General features: G+C 36.0%; 1 protein-coding gene across 4 annotated transcripts; it reads left to right on the forward strand.

Moving 5' to 3' along the window:
- The first annotated feature begins 2,951 nt into the window (after positions 1-2,951).
- On the forward strand, positions 2,952-16,098 carry LOC105153463 (uncharacterized). 4 transcript variants are annotated; one of them, XM_011068525.2, is made up of 7 exons: positions 2,952-3,012; positions 4,848-5,075; positions 6,562-6,823; positions 7,680-7,962; positions 8,964-9,152; positions 9,840-9,958; positions 10,035-16,098. In XM_011068525.2, the coding sequence occupies exons 2-7, from the start codon at positions 5,010-5,012 to the stop codon at positions 11,453-11,455; spliced, it is 2,340 nt and encodes a 779-aa protein (XP_011066827.2). In that variant the 5' UTR covers positions 2,952-3,012; positions 4,848-5,009; the 3' UTR covers positions 11,456-16,098. The 4 variants fall into 4 exon arrangements, with proteins under 4 accessions (XP_011066827.2, XP_011066676.2, XP_011066748.2 ...); XM_011068374.2 differs by having other exon boundaries at positions 2,968-3,305; XM_011068446.2 differs by having other exon boundaries at positions 2,968-3,278.
- Positions 16,099-19,442: the final 3,344 nt, after the last annotated feature.

Genomic DNA, 19,442 nt, shown 5'->3' on the forward strand with positions numbered 1-19,442 from the left:
CCGCCGCGACTGCCATCTTGTTGCGAACTCGGACACTATCGTGAATCCCGATGGCGCGAATTACGAAGCTTTCGGCCGAATGTTCAATCGAAATCTCCTCGATTAAAATCGGTATTCATAGGGCTTTCCATTTGATAACATAAATTGACGCAAATCGATACAAGTGTCATTCTATCTTTATTATTCTCTGAATGTCAAGAAGGATAGAACGACACTTGTGTCGACTTGTGTCAAATGCACCCAATGGGAAAACACCCATAGTCGATTCTTATATTTGAGACTATCTTAAAATGTCATTTTAAGGAGTCAACCAAAAAGTTGTATTAGTATCTGAAGATATTATTTAAGACGTCTTAAAATAAGAACCGGATTATGAATACTGCTATCGAGACTTTCGTTATATTCACTGCGAATATTGATAATTAATCTATAGTTATGTATACCGTAGTTTTTCGATTCACAGTGAATAACGAAACACAGCCTAGATATGATTATTAAGCACATAAAAAATTTAAGCAATAAGATGTAAACATAAGCAACTGTAAGGAAATTAAAATATGTTGGATTTGCTTCTAATTATGTTATAATCTTACGATCTCTACTGTGATTGGCAATTTGCTTATTGTTTACGTTTTACTGCTTCAGTTTTTTTTTGTGCCATGACCCTCCCTCCCCTCCCCAAGAAACTGTATATTCCAGATTGCACAGGGAATTTAAAAAGAATTATAAAATAATTAATCGCATTATGTTATTCATTTTGAGTTGCAAAATGAATTCTTTTCAAAACTTTTTAGAAAAAAATTCAGAATTTATGACATACGACTAAATTCTTTTTGAACTCTCTTATTTATCTGGAATGCGAATATATATATATATATATATATATATATATATATATATATATATATATATATATATACATCTTGATGTAGAAATCGTAAATAAGAAAACGCGATTAAGATAGAAATACATGAAATCTTTCCTTAATTTTTTTTCTTCTCATCTCACGTTCAACTTTGCATTAAATATTTAAATTTTGATCGAATACGCGTCAAGAAAACAGTTTTGTCTTTAAATTACTTATGATCTTCGAGAATTTTATTCTTTCTTCGATAATAAAAATAATAATTAAATAATAATATACGTATAATTTAAAAAAAAAAAAAAATTTTATTATAAATAATACCATCAAATAATACTATCGGATTTTTGCTGTAGTTGCAGTATTCGAGAGGGCGTTACTGCACAGTAGTTTTTTTGAGATAAATTTTTTGCTGATGTTATGAATTTTCGTATTGTCTTGTAAATGATCAACCACACATTATTATATATGTAATTAAATATATAAGTATGTTATATTAGAATTTTTATTTTGAGAATTCAGATTTATTGTGGTAGTTGATTAGTTGAGTTTTTCAATATATATTTGTCGTTATTGAAATGTATAAATATTTTAAGAACATGACAAGAAAAGAAAGGAAATGTAGAAAATGTCATGTTATAATTTTAGATGGAAATGGATGAAAAACTGTGATGGTAGCGTTCTCCGTCGGTTAATCCCTTTTGATGACGTTCTGTGATTCTCCGCATGATGTCGTAAGATGGTATTCAATATAGTGCAGTCATTAAAATGCATTTGATGCAATCTAAATATGCGACTGTAAAATGATTTTCTTCGAAAAGCCTTGAAATGTTTACTCGTCTAAATCTTTCATGTATACATCTCGTACATAAATAAAATTAAAATATCGGAATAATCTTACAATTAATTTTACAAATAATGGTGATTTTTATATGACCACATGAGATTTTCAAAAACGATTAACATTCATCAAACTGTCTGTTAAAGAATATCTAAGAAATATTTTTACAATGATATATAGGCATTAATGTGAATTCGGCGATGTCAGATTTACCGATTTGCTAATATCACAAATCCAGACATGTTGATTTTGGAATTACACAACGTCATACATTTCGGGCAACGCGTGATGAATATTTAATTTTATTGCACGCTTGTAAATTCATATTAAATGTGTACATATGCGATGTAAAATAAATAGATCGATGATATACAAAAACTATGGCATAAACGATATGGTAATTTTTCGTACACACGAAATGTAGAATTTATTTACATTCTCATCGCATTCTTCATGGGAAAACCAGTAAAAATTAACCTTTGTGCGCTAGAATTATCGATAAAGCGTTGAAAGTACTTGATGATACTGTTTTATCATTACTGTTTTATACGTACTTAGTCATACTTGTGTATATGTATATAATAATCACTTACTAACAATACTATCGAAAGTGTCGATATCAAGTATAAAACGCAATCATTTTTTTTATTAGAATTATAAACTAATAACTAATCTTACTGTTATCACACTTTATAGATTTCACAATAATACAAAAGACTGCTTGAATGACATCATGAGAAGCAATTTCCATTTTTATTCCATTCTTCAACCTCACGTATACATAAACAGTTACTTTCGCGCATAAATAAAATATAAATCACAGCTTATGAGATTTTTGCTCATTACAAAAAATTACTATTTTAATATTTATTACTGCATAAATATATCGGTTTAATATTTATTATTATTTAATGTAAATCTCTTGTATAACTTGAAAATATGACACACAAGACGATATCAATATCAGCAAATTATTTAGAATTAGCTTCGATGATAAGTAAACTCTTATCTATTTAAAATATGATTTTAAATTTTTATTCAGAGTTCGAAAAAAACTTCGAATAAAATATGTAATTGATTACTTAAAATTCGTTGGTGCGATCTCAAATCCCGATGGCGTGGAGTTAATTGGATTCACAATAATCGCAACATGGTGCGCGCCCTTAGGAAGAGATGATGGGTGCGCGAGCAAGCCGGCAAGACGCCAAGATCAGCTCGCCAACCGCGCTTTCCGGTTAGCGTTTTATAAATACTGCAGACAGGCAAACAGTGCACCGAACACGGTAGACCAGTTGTGAGATCATTCGAGGTGCGTGGCCGCTCGATTTGCGCGATTTGAATAAAATGCATGAGAGGGAGAAAAAGACACCGACTTATCTCTCAACATAGATTTTCCAGACGCGCGTATCCGCGTTTTCTGCGGATTTCACCCGCAGATGTGCCTCCCGGACGGGGACACACGCTTTCTCAGCGGTGTTAATTGTGCTCCTTCGTGTCTCCACTGCTCCGAGTACTTCCTCGAATCCCAGTGTGGCATGCGGACGGATTACTGAAACGGGGTGGTGCACGCGATCTGTAAATTTGCATGGACAACCCCGTGCTGTGAGTGTTCGTGTTTCCGTGAATCGTGAACGGTGTTTACATAAATAACGACGGGAGACCGATTCACGAGTTCCATCAACCGTTCACCGATATGAACGCGATTTGAATAAAATGCATTTATTGGTTACTTGTCGTTTGTTTCCTCGATTATCATATGGAAGCATTTTTAAGGAACGGAGAGAAACCTTTATACGCGCGCGATAGTCTGGCAATTAAGAATTTCGTTTGTCGAATTAATAATGTTTTTATCAATGTAGAGAGATTTACATTAATCTTGATTTAACTTACACTTTAGTAATTACTTACCTTAATTTTTTGAACTGGAAAAAGATAAAAAATAAGTTAAGCTGGCAATAAGATTAATCTACATAAAGTTAATCTACATAATAGGAACTGGCATAAAATTTTTTATTTAATTAAACCCTGCCTTTTCAAGATCAAATAAAGTAAATGTCTTGTTTTAAATTTTACAACATTACCTAATTCTTGTATATACTCTGAGAGAAAAATATATAAATTTTAATAAATATTGGTTTGAATAGTGCTAGTGTTAAATATTTACTAAATGCAAATACATTTATTTGATACAAGAATTATTAATTCAATTATTATACCTTTTTAATAAATATTCCATAAATATTATATTTTCCATAAATATTATATTGATGTTATTCAAACAATCATTTAAAATTTAATATATGACATTTTTCTCTCCAAGCAAAACAACAAAAATAAATCGCAAATGATTAAAAAGTTTATACTTTTAGTGACCATTTTGGAGTCATTTTGACGTCATCATGATACTAAAATGACGTCAAAACAGCTTTAAAACGATTACGAAAAGTCACTTTTAAATCAACGATTTATTTTAACATCGTTTTGACGTTTATTGTTCTGTTTGGATAATATGATACGTATCTTGACGAGATGAAAGAAAGACACGTGCGCGCTTATTTTTATTGGGCAAATAAAAAATGACAAGAGGAGAAATCCGGAATATCGATTTATTATTCACGAATGATGTAACGTCTTTATTACGTCAAAAGAATCGCTTTCCACTTCCTAGAAATGTTTCGGAAACGCTCATCTTGTATCTATTGTCGATCTGGGTGCGATCTGCCAAATCATACGTATATATATATATATATATCGTGTGCATTCCTTGTGAAATTTGCAGCCACACTCATCTTGCGCAACAATTGTACACAAAAATACTAGCCGGCTGCATCGACAGCACGCACTTGCAGAATGACGATTTCATGCCGTTAACGGTCTCCCGTCAGAAATGTCGCGTCGTTAGATTCTCATTTTACGACAAAGTATATTCGTCTGATTTCCATCGCGTCCTACTTCTTTCCATGTATATTACTACCATAATTGGTTGGAATCCTTTTCATGTTGTTATCGTGCACGTGAATTAACCGACGCGTGTAATTCGTACAACACGAACATTCGCCGTAACATGATTATTTCTATTTATGTTTATTACTCCTTTCATCACGATGTCAGTCTCATACATCAATCAAACGTTACGTTTTACAGGATTGGATACGTTTTGAAGAGCGGGATTTTTTCGGAACGATGACCGATGATACTGCGAGATTTATGATACGAGATGTAACGTCTAGTCGTCGCAATTGAGTCCGTGCGTCGAACCAGAACATCTATTCTCGGTGAAAAAAATAATAACTGCGAATTATCGAGATGAGTGGAATGAAGAAGGCGATCGGAGGATCCATTCACAGAATACGGGAGTTCGAGCTCGAGAAGGTAATGCCTTTCTTTCCGTGTCTTCTATTTAGTCCTCTTCCGCGAAAAACCGGTCACAATTGGATTTTCCTTTGTCAGTTCCTATGGCATTTCTTTAAAGTCTCTCGCGCTTTCCTCGAGAATAAAGCCTAAACAATGGCTGCGGTAGTCACAAGCAGAGCTTTTCCAGTTTCGAGACATTGAGATCCAGAAATAGGATTCGCGAACGAGCAGCATTTCATTATGTTCGCTCGAACCGAGTTCTAACGGCCATTCTCCTGCCTGGCATTGCACCAATGTTTCTCTAACAGAGGATCCATGACGAAGACAACGTTTGTGACTCGTCGTTGTTGGATTACTTCGTGACTTTGTATCTCTAATACTGAATCATATAGCTTTAATTACAATCTTGATGACACAGAAGTTAAATAGAATTTGAGATTCATTTCACTGGAAAATTTTAAAATGATCAAATTCGCAGAAATTTAAAAGACACAGTTTTGAAAGTAGAGATTTTAAGCTCTTTCCTATAGCAAAGATGTTACAGTACTATAATAGCATAATAAAGTCACGGTGACGTGCAGATGTCCGCTTTCTCACAGGTATGATATCGCCATGACGTCATTATGAAACTACAATGTGATAAAAATTACGCCTTATTGTGACATTACTATAACATATATAGATAATAATGATATTACTGCGACCTTTTTGATAATTCCATTTAATAATATCGCAAATTATCCGTAATTATTGTGAGTTTATTTTGAATTTTCAATTTTCCGTGAGTATAGTGATGTGAATGTGATTTTTCGCTATGGGTATTAAAATTCTTTTTTAAATTTAATTTTCGTTCATTTTCTAAATAAAGTTACAGCTTTTAAAATTCGTAACACTACGAATTTTTGTTCCGATTAGGGTTACATTATTTAAATCACAAAAAAGAATGCGTATAAACATAAAAAATTTTCTATTGTATAGCATATCAAAATAAAAAGTAATTTGAATTTCTCAAGTAAAAACTCGTAGCTTTTATTCAATTCTCTATAGTCTAGATAGATTCTATTTAGTCGAAATAAAGATATGTGGTTCAACGAAACAGTATTAAGGGGAAACCGTCTTGTATGTCGGGTTCGCATCGGGATGAAAACGTGCGTTCGAAGCGTGCGTTGGAGTAAAAATAGATGTTGCGTAGAGATCGGCGTCGGCCGTATGGGCGTCGCGTCGTATTCAGCGTGCAGCGGATAACGCACCGTCGTTGTGCTCGCGGGATCCCTGGCGTTTCCCATCGGGATTGCATTTCCCTCGTGACGTTGTATATGCCGCATCCTTTGTCCCGAGGTACGAGGTCTCTCGGGTTTGAGCGTCATTACGATCCGACTGGTGAACGTTTGGGTTTCTCTTCATCCGTCATTCGCGGCTCGAAAAGCAGACGACGTGACTCTCGATCGATCACGACCACGTCATGTGCGGCAGCGCGTCGAGAGCTAACTATTTTCTGGGACAGGTGAACCTGATCGACGAGTTCGACATCCTGCAGATCGTCGGCGAGGGATGGTTCGGCAAAATCCTGCTGACCGAGCATCGCAGTACGCAGACCGAGATGGTGCTGAAGGCCCTGCCGAAGGCGTATACCGGCATCTCGGATTTCTTTCGGGAATTTCATTATGGGTTACATCTGTCGGCACACAGAAATATTATAACCACCTATGACGTGGCGTTCGAGACGGCCGGCTTCTACGTTTTCAGTCAGGAATACGCCCCACTCGGTGAGATTTTTTTTTACAACGCTCGCTTGCACGCGCGCGACGACTTTTTGTTCTCATCTCACAAATCAGACGCCGTTCATTAAGTTTTTAGTTCTGAATTCTGAGTTCCACTATATAATCTATTTTCTTATCTCTATAAATTGGCGCAGAGTTTATATCAAATGAGTTATAGCATATTTTGTTTCATTTAATCAAAATTATTTACGATCGTGCAACACAGGAAATTTATTTAATTATATTGCAAAAGAAATATATCGTAGATTAAAAAAAATCAATTAAATCTATTTTTGAAGAAATAATATTTTTTGATACTTGCATTAAATCTGTAAGTATTATCTATATTGTTAAAAAGTACTCTAATTTACAAATTATTTATAAATATATTAATTAAGAGAATAAGTATAACAATTATATATGTATACATAAATTATATATAAAATCGGATAAATATACATTGAGGGCAGAAGATAAATTACGGAACCAATCGGGATTTAAACAAGACTTTATAGATATACCTCCTGCCATGTGTTCTTAGCATCTATAATTAGTTATCTCAGCTATTGCACTGTTCTCGTATCTATTCCGATCTCTTATCAATACCTAATCAACTTTACGGCCCTATTCTTACGTATATAAATTATATATAAAATCGTATCAATTTTGCATTTATCGTTGATGCAATTTTACATACTTCTTTTATTGCGCAATGAAAAGACTAAACAATAGCTCTAAATATTTCCCAATATGCAATATCATTTATAAAACGATTTATAAAACGATGTCATTCCAAAGAACATGACATTCGCGTTGTCGTTGCACAAAAATACATTTCAGTTACCGTGTCATCGATTTTCAGGCGATCTCACGTCGAACGTGACGGAAACAGGGTTGGGCGAGCTGCACGCGAAGAGGGTGGCCAGGCAGCTCGCTGCCGCGGTGCATCACATACACAGCCGTGAACTAGTGCATCGTGATATCAAACTCGACAATATACTCGTGTTTCGTAGTGATTTTTCGCGTATCAAGCTGTGCGATTTCGGCGAGACTAGACGGGTTAACACCGTCGTACGAAGACATAACGAATGGTTGCCATATTCGCCGCCTGAGGTATTGCAGATCTACACCGATGAGACGTACAAGTAATTATATATACATATGCTGTAATTGATTTTATATGTACTACTTTTGTTGTCACGTGATATTTTTATGCACGCAAAAGAATTGGAAGAATGAAAGAAGATTAAGTGAAAGTAGGATAAAATTGAAGGCCTGGAAAGAAAAGGGGAAAGTAGGATAAAATTCAGATCCATCTTGATCTCGATTTTCTTGAATTGAGTGAAAAGTATAGCTCTTCAGGGATCTCATTGTGTTATGGATAGATTTTATTTTCAAGAATAATATTACGATGTACTGTATTGTATATTTGAATATGAATATATCAAGAGCATTTCTTATTAAATAGCATAATAATTTGCATTTTCTCTACATAAGGTAAACATTTACATTTCGCAACTGTACTATTGTACATTTTACATATATCTACATGTACTTACTATTCAAGCTAGGCATTAAATCAACTGCAGCCATGCCTGTTGTGTGCATTTGATAGTTTGTCACGTATTATATACTACTGTACTGCTTTTTCAAATCATTGTTGCAATGCGTTCACACAACACACATACACACACACACACACAAAACACACACAACAAAGCTATTATTATCATTGATATTGTTACTCATAACTTTACTTATCGTGAGAGAGAAAGTGAGCACTCAATTTTATGCTACTTTCTTCTGATCTTTTCTGAGAAGTTTCGAAATTCTAATTTTTTAATACTCCGTATCCAAAATTTTGATTAAATATAAAAACGCTGTTGATGTATTGTGACATGTATGATATTTCACCGAGAAAAATATTCTGATTAAATCCATAAAAGGACCTAACAAAATGATATTTTGGAGAGATCGAACAGTATTTCTGATTGTCATAACTTTCTCTATTTGCTCTCATCAAAATGTCAGTCTTGTTAAGTTCTTTTGATTTAATCAGAACATTTTTTTTCAATGTTGAAATGTAGTTCGGACACTGTCGCTGAGGATATATACGTTCTAACGATGACGGACGGATGACTTTCAGAGCTCGCACGTCGCACGACGTCTGGCAATTCGGTATTGTCCTATTTGTCTGCCTGACCGGATGCCTGCCATGGCAGAAAGCAGCGATGGACGACCCGCGCTACACCAGATATCAAAACTGGCACAACGCGACGCTTAACATCGCCAAGAAACCGAAATTATTTCAGCTGATCAGCTCACGGGCGCAGAGGTGAGTTTTCATTTGGGAGTTTTCATCTGAGAATGCGAAATTAAGCGCCATGCAGTCGCGTCAATGTGCATCTCGAACATACGATATAGTTAATTATTATTCAATCACTTTTCAAGCGCTTTCTTTTGATTGTTATAAAATTGTTAAGAGTATCGTGTTGTTCGTAATAAAGCGACTAGGAATTTATATCTTGTAATAAGAATTTTAAGTAACATAAAAATTCAAACGTAGTATAAAACAACTCATAAAATTTTTATATTTTTTATAACGTTTTCAGTTGTGACACACATACATCTTTACATAATATAAAGATACACATACATAATATAAAGATAATGGGCGTATAGAGGATTTTTTCAGAAGGAGGATGGTTTATCAATTTTTTATTATCACACAAATAGCAATTTTTCGCTATTTTTAACAAATTGCTTTTTCTGATATTTTAGAGCTTAGAATTTAGAACGTCTCTGTTTCGGTCTTGATTTTGAATGAAAGAAATTAAAAAAAGATTTTATAAATTATAATTTTTATTTTATTTCCTGAAAAAATAAACAAAATATAGTGAGGTAAAATATAAAAGAAAAATTTCGGGGAGAGTTGAACCCTTCAAATTCTTTTCCTCCTTTGGATACATCCGTAACAGTGATAAAGCACGTAACTAAATAAATACTTTGGCATTTTATAAAGAATGTTCAAGAGGCTGTTGGACCCGAAGATTGACAAGCGACCAGTCAGCGTGTTGGAAGTAAATAAATATTTAGAAGACAGATGGCTAGCGAAACTCGGGGTCGAAAAAGCGTTGAACGGTCAGTTGACGTTACATCGCGATAATATCGGCGATATGTCATGATATCTTAGCGACATTTCTTTTTATATCTGCAGGCGGCGCCGACGAGAGGGACGAGCTATGTCCGTCTATGTACAGCTTCCACAGTTCCTTAGAGGAGAAGAATCAACTTCTCCACACACTTACGACGTACGGGATCGAGACAACGGTGGATCATTCGAAGAAGAAGGATCGTATCAGGGAATGGATACAAGCTAGCGCTATTGTCGAGGAAAACGAGGAGGACGAGTCTGATGTTTACGAGGACTCGGAGTTCTGTGAAGATGAAGACAAGGACGGGAACGGAAGCGAGGAGACAGAATCGATCTCCATGAGAGGCAGGCATTTTCCGGAGAGACGTCCAAGCGCCACGACGAATAATTCTAGAAAGAGAAGAGACAGTAGGGTCGCAAAGAATCGCATCGCGTCGAAAAACAGAGTGCCTGTAAAGCCCATCGAAAGGAAAATACCTTTCGCTCCTCAAGTAGCTGAAGAGCGAGAAACGATCGCGCGCTTCGCCAGTTTCCCCAACGGTGATCCAAATCTCGCCGCCGTAAGGAACGGCGGTGATCAGACTCACGATCTTTCCGCAACCTCGGTGAACGTCCTCGCATCGCCGACAACGAATAATTTCTCCGCGAGCAATCTTCAATCGTCCGTGCCTAGTAATGCCAACGGTCGAAACGTCAAAGATCAGGTGAGGACCAACGCTAACAACCCTCGAGATGAATCGCCACTTTCCGTGCAGCTAATCGCTGCTGTCCCCGTCAAACAATCGCCGCCTAAAACTACGGGTATCCCGGATAGCGCTGGTAGAGTTGTACCGATGAGCCCGCAAATCCCGGTCAGAAAAAATCGCGCTCATACAGCGCCGTTTTCAGAGACGCGCTCGGCTGAGGCTCAGGTCGATTTGGCGAGAAAGACGCAGTCCGCGACAGTTTTACGGACATCGGAAACGGAGGACTCGTTATCACCACGTGCGTCAGCAAAGACGTCCGTCTCTTCACATCCGATGACAACTCGAGCGGATAATCCTTCCATTGCTATATTATCGACTTCGCGAGCGGCAAGATCAATCGCTTCACCGGTTGTGCGAACTGATAAAACAGTGCCTACGGCGCCGATAATAAGCAACGCATCTCTAGCCGAGCCCCAGCCTCCTAATAGCGCTCTCCCTGGCCAAATCGAAGGCTCGCCTCCAATCGCGACGCAAATCACAACGTCGACCACTTCTCACTTGGTGATGCAGAGTTTCAACGCGCTGCAAGGTATCGCGGGCGCATCCTCGACCGCTTCGCCGGCGAGCTCGTCGTCGAACATGGGCAAACCCGGTCAACGGGCCGAAGAAGTAAACGTGGCTTACGGAAAAGATGCGTATCAACACTATGGCATCGCCCAGGGAATCATACTACCGATAAAAATGAACGTCCTTAGGCAAGATTCTACTGGCAGCGGGAGTCGATCCGTGAGCAACTGAGATATAAACCGAAGAATGTACCAGATTTTTCTTGAGGTCGACGAAAGTTGGATATTCGCGCAAGTCATGCTAGTCACAGAACCAATTGATTACTGTGTGTAGCAGGTCTGTTCAAAACTTAACTTACAAGCTAAAAGGCTAGAGTATACAGATGTATAAAGCATAAAAGAATTATCAACCAATCAGAGTTTTTTATTATTTTACATGAAATGAAATGGAGGACTAATTGAACTCTAAATGCTTTCTACAATAAACCGTTAATAATAGGTTAGAAGGAGCAGAAGCGAGTTTAAACAAATCAGTTGTGTGTCATAAAGCAATAATAAGTCAGTGACTGCGTGAAGATGGTCAAATTCCATTTCCTATGATTTAAAACTTAGATTATGTTATAACTGACCAATCATATAGAGTATTGTTATTTTCTCTGAAAACTATCGTCCTTCTGATTAACTGAAATATTGTGATATAACGATTTAATATGATTTATGCTGGATATAAATTTTCTAAGATTTATGATGACTTATAATTCTGATTTACCACTATGATATGAATGGTAACTAAGACTACTAACGTTTATTGTAGAAAATCTATTTTGTTTTAAATTTATTTTAAAGTTGACGCTTTAGATTGATTGCCGCAACAAGCTTGTAATCGATTTGTGAGTAATATAGAACCAGGGTTATGCGTCAGCTCGGATATACAATAGATGTAGCTTCGTAAGAAATTGACAAATTATAGTCGATTATTCTCCTTACATTAGACTGTAATTGGTTAATTTCTTATGGTTTAAGACTTACTATACTTATTGTAGATCTGAGCTTATGTAAAGGTCTATGCTCAGGCCTAAACGTTCTTATTTCTCTGTTTCGTTGAGGATAACAGGTAAAAAGCAAAAAAGGATACTCATTAGAACAGCCAGGCTCACTGGGCAAAAATCTAGCGTCTATTCTTTTTGTTTTCTCTTTGTCTCGTTTAACGAGATGAGAAACGATGCAAAGAGATAACAGTGTTAGTTCGCGAGCTAAGTTTTGAACAGATCTGATTTATATACTTGAAGATACATATTTGATTGGAACATCACTTATGTGAGATTTACCTGAGATTCCTGTAAATTAAAAGAAAGTACTCATGAAAGTATTCGAAGTAGGAAACACCCATATTTGCCGTTGGTGCAATATTTTTCATAATATATATAATAATTGATATTGTTGATATTGCTTCACAATCAAAGATTGTCGAGCGTTCCTTCAGAAAGTATATGTTGATATAAGACATCACGATGTTCGATGTATAGGAAGTAAGGCTATCGCGAAAGTAACGTTATGATAGAACGCTGGATGGAACACGTTACGTATATTATACTTCATTAGTTTCAAGAGACACTTATATCGCCACGTGTCGCTCGCTTCACCAAGTCTAACGGGATAAAATTAGCGCGGCGTCTCGAAAGAGAGTTGCACCGTGCAAGAATGTTCGAGGCCATTAGCGTCCCACCGTGGGAAACAGTGAAATTTTTATTGTCCAAACGTGACGCGAGTTCTACGCGCTTTTTGTTAACATCTTCACTTTTTGATTACAAATTTCTATTGGTATAATGATTATTTGAATGCAGTGTGCAGAGAAAAATGTAGTCGCGAAATGTGAGTTAATTAGATATTTATACATGCTTTTGTGATATTAGAGATCATGATTAGAACATGAAACATCCCAGTAATGTTGCAACAGCTGCAATATTGCTGAAATGTTCCATGCTACCATAGATCTATTATTTGGCTAATGTAAATGTAATCAATTTTGAGGGGTACGAAATGCAAGAAAATGTAAAATTTATATTACATAATTTGTATATTAATATTTTAAAGACACATTACTTTTGAGAGAAATAATATTGTTCTGATACTTTATTTTCCTTATAAAAGGTTAATATCTCATACGCTTAATATGTGATATTAACCGCTCTACAGTATGATTATAAATTTATTTTAAAGTCATAATTTACACAATCAATTATAGCTTGTGCAGAATATAATTGGTACTATCTTTTGTTCACGATTATTTTAAAGTTGCAAAAGCGGTCGCGATAGCCAATTAGAAGTGTCAATAGTCGATGTTATGACCGTTTGTGTGATTTCGAAATGAGTTTACGACTGTAGACTACGCTTAAGTGATAAATTACTGCAATTTCGCTCGACATTGATTTGCGGACACTGTTCAAAAATAACAGAAATAAACGTAACGTTTTTGCAGAGTCGCGACATTTGGTTAAATCGCGTATATGATACTATTTCAGACACACGCTTTCACTACCAGTACGCAAACATATTGAATAACGGATTGTCCATGCCAGTTATGTCATATGGTTTATTTTTATAGAAATATATTACTTTCCACATCATTTTTGAAGCAAGACATCTAATAAAAACAAGAATGCGATAAATTTAACATAGCGTATTAAAAATATTTTACACAAAGTGCAAAATCGATCTTTTATTACTGACACTACGATATTATGATACTACGACGATATTACGATGACGTGCGACTGTTTTTGTAACTTTTTAAAATAAATTTGCGACTGCCTTATTGTAGATTACGCTTAATGATAAACCATTGCAATTTTGCTCGACGTGATTTGCTGCGGGCATTGTTCGAAAATAACAGAAATAAACGTAACGTTTTTGCAGAGATGTGATGTTTGGTTAAATCGTATACGATACTATTTCAGGCACACGCTTTTACCACTATATAATATGTAAACACATAGGATGTGTTCGGGGAAATACAATAAGCGCTGTTTGTGTCATTCTATCCTTGTTTTACACCCAATAAACAATGAGGATAGAATGACACAAATAGCGCTAATAGAGTCTCTTCGAATGCATTTATCGAATACCGAATTGCCTCTGCTATGTCGACGTCGCGCGGTTTACTTTTACAGAAATATATTATTTTCCATCATTTTTGAAACAAGGTATTTAATAAAAACAGGAATGATTTTAATATATACGCGTGTTAAAAATCTTCTATATAAGGTATATAAAATCGGTCTTTTATTACCGATAATACTCTTGCTATCTGATTGTCAGGTAAAGATATACAAGCGCCGCGGAGTTGCTAATTAGTTATTAGACGTTCGATATTACCTGATTTGTGTGCGGAGGCCGTGACTATTAGATAAGCTTGCTTCAGCGGCAAGTTTCGCTAAACGAAGTCGCTCGACGGAAGCAAGAACGCCAAGCACGAGGATGCCAAGTACGAGGGGAGAGAAGAGGATGACGAGTTTCCAGAGGAGCCACGGGAGCGAGAGGACGATAAGGATGCGCGTGTTTGGCGATGTGAAAGTAATTCCCGAGCGGGTCGTGGCACGAATTAATTAAGAGATTCGTAAGTAACGTATATTGCGCAGGAGGCGCAATTACCGTCGTCTTTGACGCCGAGGAGTAACGCGGTAACGTGCGAAAGATATGAAGGACCGTCGCACGTAGTCGAAGTAGTTTGTTGTTTATCGTTAGGAAACTAACTGGTGGAATATTGAGGTGCGACCGAGAGCGTTACTCAGTAACTCGAAAATTCTTTGACGTACGCGTTAATTAATACTTAAGTCAACGTTACTCATGGAATTACTAATTGACACTTTGAATCGCGCGTGATAGTTTTATAAATATACTTTCATAGCATCACCATAACGATTATTTTTACGATTGTAATATGGGCAGTAGAATGATTTAATGAAATATATTTATAAATTCAATAACACAGATCTGAAAATATATTCTGTTGAATTATCAAAATAATTATCAATATAATACGTTCAAACATAGGATATTCAAATTTTTTCCAGCATTGTTTGAATGATTCTGTATAATTATTACGGTGACTCAATCAAGTTATTTTCAGATCTATCACTTAAATTTTTAAGTACTTCGGTATCTAAAAATTCAATACAATCGTTCTTTCCCCGAATGTCATTTCTCATAATGTATGTCTACAATCTGCAATATAATTTCGCAATTGGTTATTGTTAATAAATTAATATTGATCAATTAAAATAAATGTTTTGGTTTAATTAATTGATGTCGGTACTGAGTGACTGGTATAAGTTACTGCTAACAAATTACTGATTTTATACTACAGATATACAGCGTACGGTAAATGTATGCACGCGCCATATGTGTGCTTTAATAATACGCAGTTTAGTCGAAGCCAGTCTTGTATAAGCTATGTTCGGGACCACACAAAGCTGCAGTAATTATTGCCTGTAACACGCGTCCGCTCACGAAATAGTCGTGACTGTCCTTGATACATCATGGAGCGCAGCTGGTAAACGTGGCTGATCGAAAATCGTCGCTTTGCCGAGCGTCACGCTTGACACCTTTGCTGTTCGGTACCGGTCCAAAAGCCCGGATGAAAATTGATGAAACCACAATTGGTGTTAATGGCGTACCACAACTTCCCCCTCGTTGGTACCATTTAACAACCTTCTGCATCCTCGTTATGTATATCGCTTTCGGCGACATTTATTTCGGGATCGACCGAATCTGTTTTAAGACTAGGGATCTACGTGCGAAATCACGATCTGCGAAGACATCAATTTGTAATTGCTAATGATATTGTTGCAATAAATAAAACAGATTTCTTACAGATTTCTCCGCTTATGTTTTTTCGCGAGAGATATTCCGCACGTCAATCTTAATTTTAGAGCAAATATACAACTATATTTAATATTTTCAGATTGTATTATTTTACGATATAATTAATTACAGCAGTCATTAGCAAATTAACTGTCTTAAAATAAATTCTTGTATTACGTATTTGAGATAACTGTTTGTAAGAATAATTGTACGATATATATAGAAGAATTAAAGAGAACTGAGTTGGAAAGGTAAGTTATTTAGCATTATTCGTATTCAAAATATCAATACGAGTATTATAAAAAAGAGAAACCATATAAACTACATTTGTATACCACGTTTTCATTTTATTAATTCTATTTTTTAAACAAATAGAAAGTATACACGCTCGATATCATCTATATGGTTAATACGATAATGAAATAACCATTAAACGGACACAATAAAAGATTTTTTTACAAAACAACATGAGATTGTGTATTCATATATTTTAATTACAAAGATGTGGACACGAACAATAATTTATATTTTGTATTTTTTCTCGTAATACTTGATCTCTTTATCCCTTAATCCCTTTTCATAATATAAATTTCATAACATAAACTAAAGAGAATATTGTAAAATTTGACACAAATCCCCTCTTCAATTCTTTTTACCTTTACATTATAATTTTTAATAAAATAATTAATCTGATTACATATAATGCATGCATGTCATCTTAATGAATATGGAGATTATAAGTACGATAAGTATAAGGTATCCATAGTCAATGAGTGTGTCATGGCCGAGAACGAGCCCATCACGCCCATAATATTCGCATGGGAACACTTCGTCCAAGCGAAGCCGGGGGGGAGAGGAAGGGGAGGGGGGGGGGAAGGACCTTCCTGTCGCGGGAGAGAGCAGTCGATCTCTCGCGAGAGCAGAGAATGTATATACTCTCGCGCGTTACGCCGTCGTCATCCGACACGTGGGACGTGACGAGAGAGCGTATTAATCGTTTATGGAGCGTGCAAATGCAACTGCCCGACCTCGCTGCCCTCTTCCTCCCCCCCTCCCCCTCTCGTCGTCATCCTTGTCGCTGCTCGAAATCGGATCAAATCGAAAGCAATCATCGCGCGCCGATTGTAGGATACGAGAGCTCGGGAGAGTGCGACTCCAGCCCACTAATTCGAAACGCGCTGTTCGATTTGTTCGGGCTGTGCCGGGATCGCGAAATAAAAACGCGCCCTCTCCGGAGGGCATTAACGTCGGTCGCGACAGCACTCCGAGATGGTAACGGTTCGGTGCGCGCCGACGTCGATCATTATAATACGTCGTAAAGTAGACGTGCGCCAACCGGAAGAACGTTTGCTCCTTTACGATTCGCGCGACGATGAAATATATCGACGTAAGCGAATTCCGAGACCGTTCGTCGTGATACTCGCGAGCTATACCGCTCGTCGCTCTTTCCGTATACTCGCGTCCGTTCCTTCTCTTCATCCTCCATGGTCTCCCGGTCTGTTTCCTGCCGGGCTGACAACCCGGGTGTCGGATTACCGTCTTCCATTTCTACGTAGGTGTTCGAAGGGCTGAATTAATCTCGGTTGCCGACTTCGAAGTCAAATCACTAGCTGATTATGAGTTACAGTCGAAGGTTTGAGGACCACCAAAAACAGGACAGAATATGACGATGTCGAGGAACAGCGATTCTGGAAGCTGAAGTTTCTCGCGCGAATTTAATCGTGATAAACTTACCTTTTGCTACACGGAAAGAATGATTTTACTGAAGTATTAAAAAATTTAGTTAAATACAGAATCTGAAGATAATTTTCTTGGATTAAAATAATAATGTGGAAATCTTAAGCACGATGAGCATTGCTGTAGAAAGTTTTAATATTCTAACAATCAGTTTTAGCGTTCTACAAAATTATTTTTAGTTCTTTTATATATATATCTAACTATATTCTTATTGTTAGATACTTCAACAAAATCGTCTTTTGTGTGCATGACGTTCTTTCTTTATTTCTAATTGTCTTATAATTATTCTATATTTGTTAATGTAATAATTGCATAATGTAATAATTGCATAATGTATTAATTGCATCTTCTTAAATAAATAAATTATTAAATATGCGCTTATCAGTTATTATCAGGAAAAATCAACGGCCAATATTGATATTGGTAAAATAAAATACTTTTTATATAATTGAATAATTCTGTAAGTACTGAAACACATTTACTCTTGGAGCTACAAGCTATTTATTTTGTTTCGTTTAATTTATTTTATTTTAAATAATTTATCAATATTTTATGTTTTCGATTATTGGCCTTTCGCTTAATCTCTTCTTCAGAGTTAATTAATTAATTTTGTAATAGAAATGAGCTAATTATTGTCATCATTAGTATCCTTAGTTTTCCACGAAATTAAGGAAAGGCTAAATACCAGAAAATCTGTTCTGACAGCGACGTTGCGCAGTTCCGCTGTGAACGTCTTTATGAACGGAAACGGATATGTGAGTCCTTTTTCGTATATTTTGGCGAAATCGAGAAGTTGACGAAAGCGTTTTAAACACGTGCGCCCACATACCAGGCAACTCCTAATAGCCATCTTTCTTTAGCCTCTTTTTCGTTTACTGTTACAAGAAAGATCCGTTGCATATGATATAGCACGTTTTTCCAATAATCGAGAAAATGCTCGATTAATTATCGCGCGTGAAATAAAACTGTTTTTAGGTGCGAATGTAGACAATCATTGACAAAATGGATTGAAAATGAACGCACTGTAAAGTTTCATCCATCGCCATTCATTTAAATATTCAAAAGCATTAAAATTTAATAACAATTTAAATAACATTAATATCATGGGAACAAAACTGATATCGATTCTCTCGCAATTTTACTGTTAGTCTCGCGACGAATAATGGGTAAATGTGGAATTGCACAAACGATCGTTTGTACAGTTCAATTTTTCACAATCTATGAGACGCAATTAAATTTGCAAAATTATTAAGTAAAATATCATCAATTGAACAAGATCTGTTATATGTCAAGTGTCATCATAAAAATGAAATATGTAAGAGTAAAATTACAACAACGAAGTGAAATATTGCAGAAATAATGTTACGTAATCAAAGAACTGATTATTCATAACGAGTATTCTACTGGAAAGCCTTGAAAGTAGCAAGAATATCGTTTACGGTCTTCGAAGGTTCTTGATTATATTCGCAAAGGATCGTTTTCATCGTTGCCTCCGTTACATATACGCGGACGTGCGACACGTCTTTGTCATTCCGTAATTAACTTAGCCGAAAGCTCGTTAAAGGAAAGCTAGAGCACGTACAATACCGTCAGCTTTCAGATTTATTTGGAAAAAGAGA

Source organism: Acromyrmex echinatior, chromosome 2, assembly GCF_024713525.1.
Source record: "Acromyrmex echinatior isolate Ae372 chromosome 2, ASM2471352v2, whole genome shotgun sequence".
NCBI lineage: Eukaryota > Metazoa > Arthropoda > Insecta > Hymenoptera > Formicidae > Acromyrmex > Acromyrmex echinatior.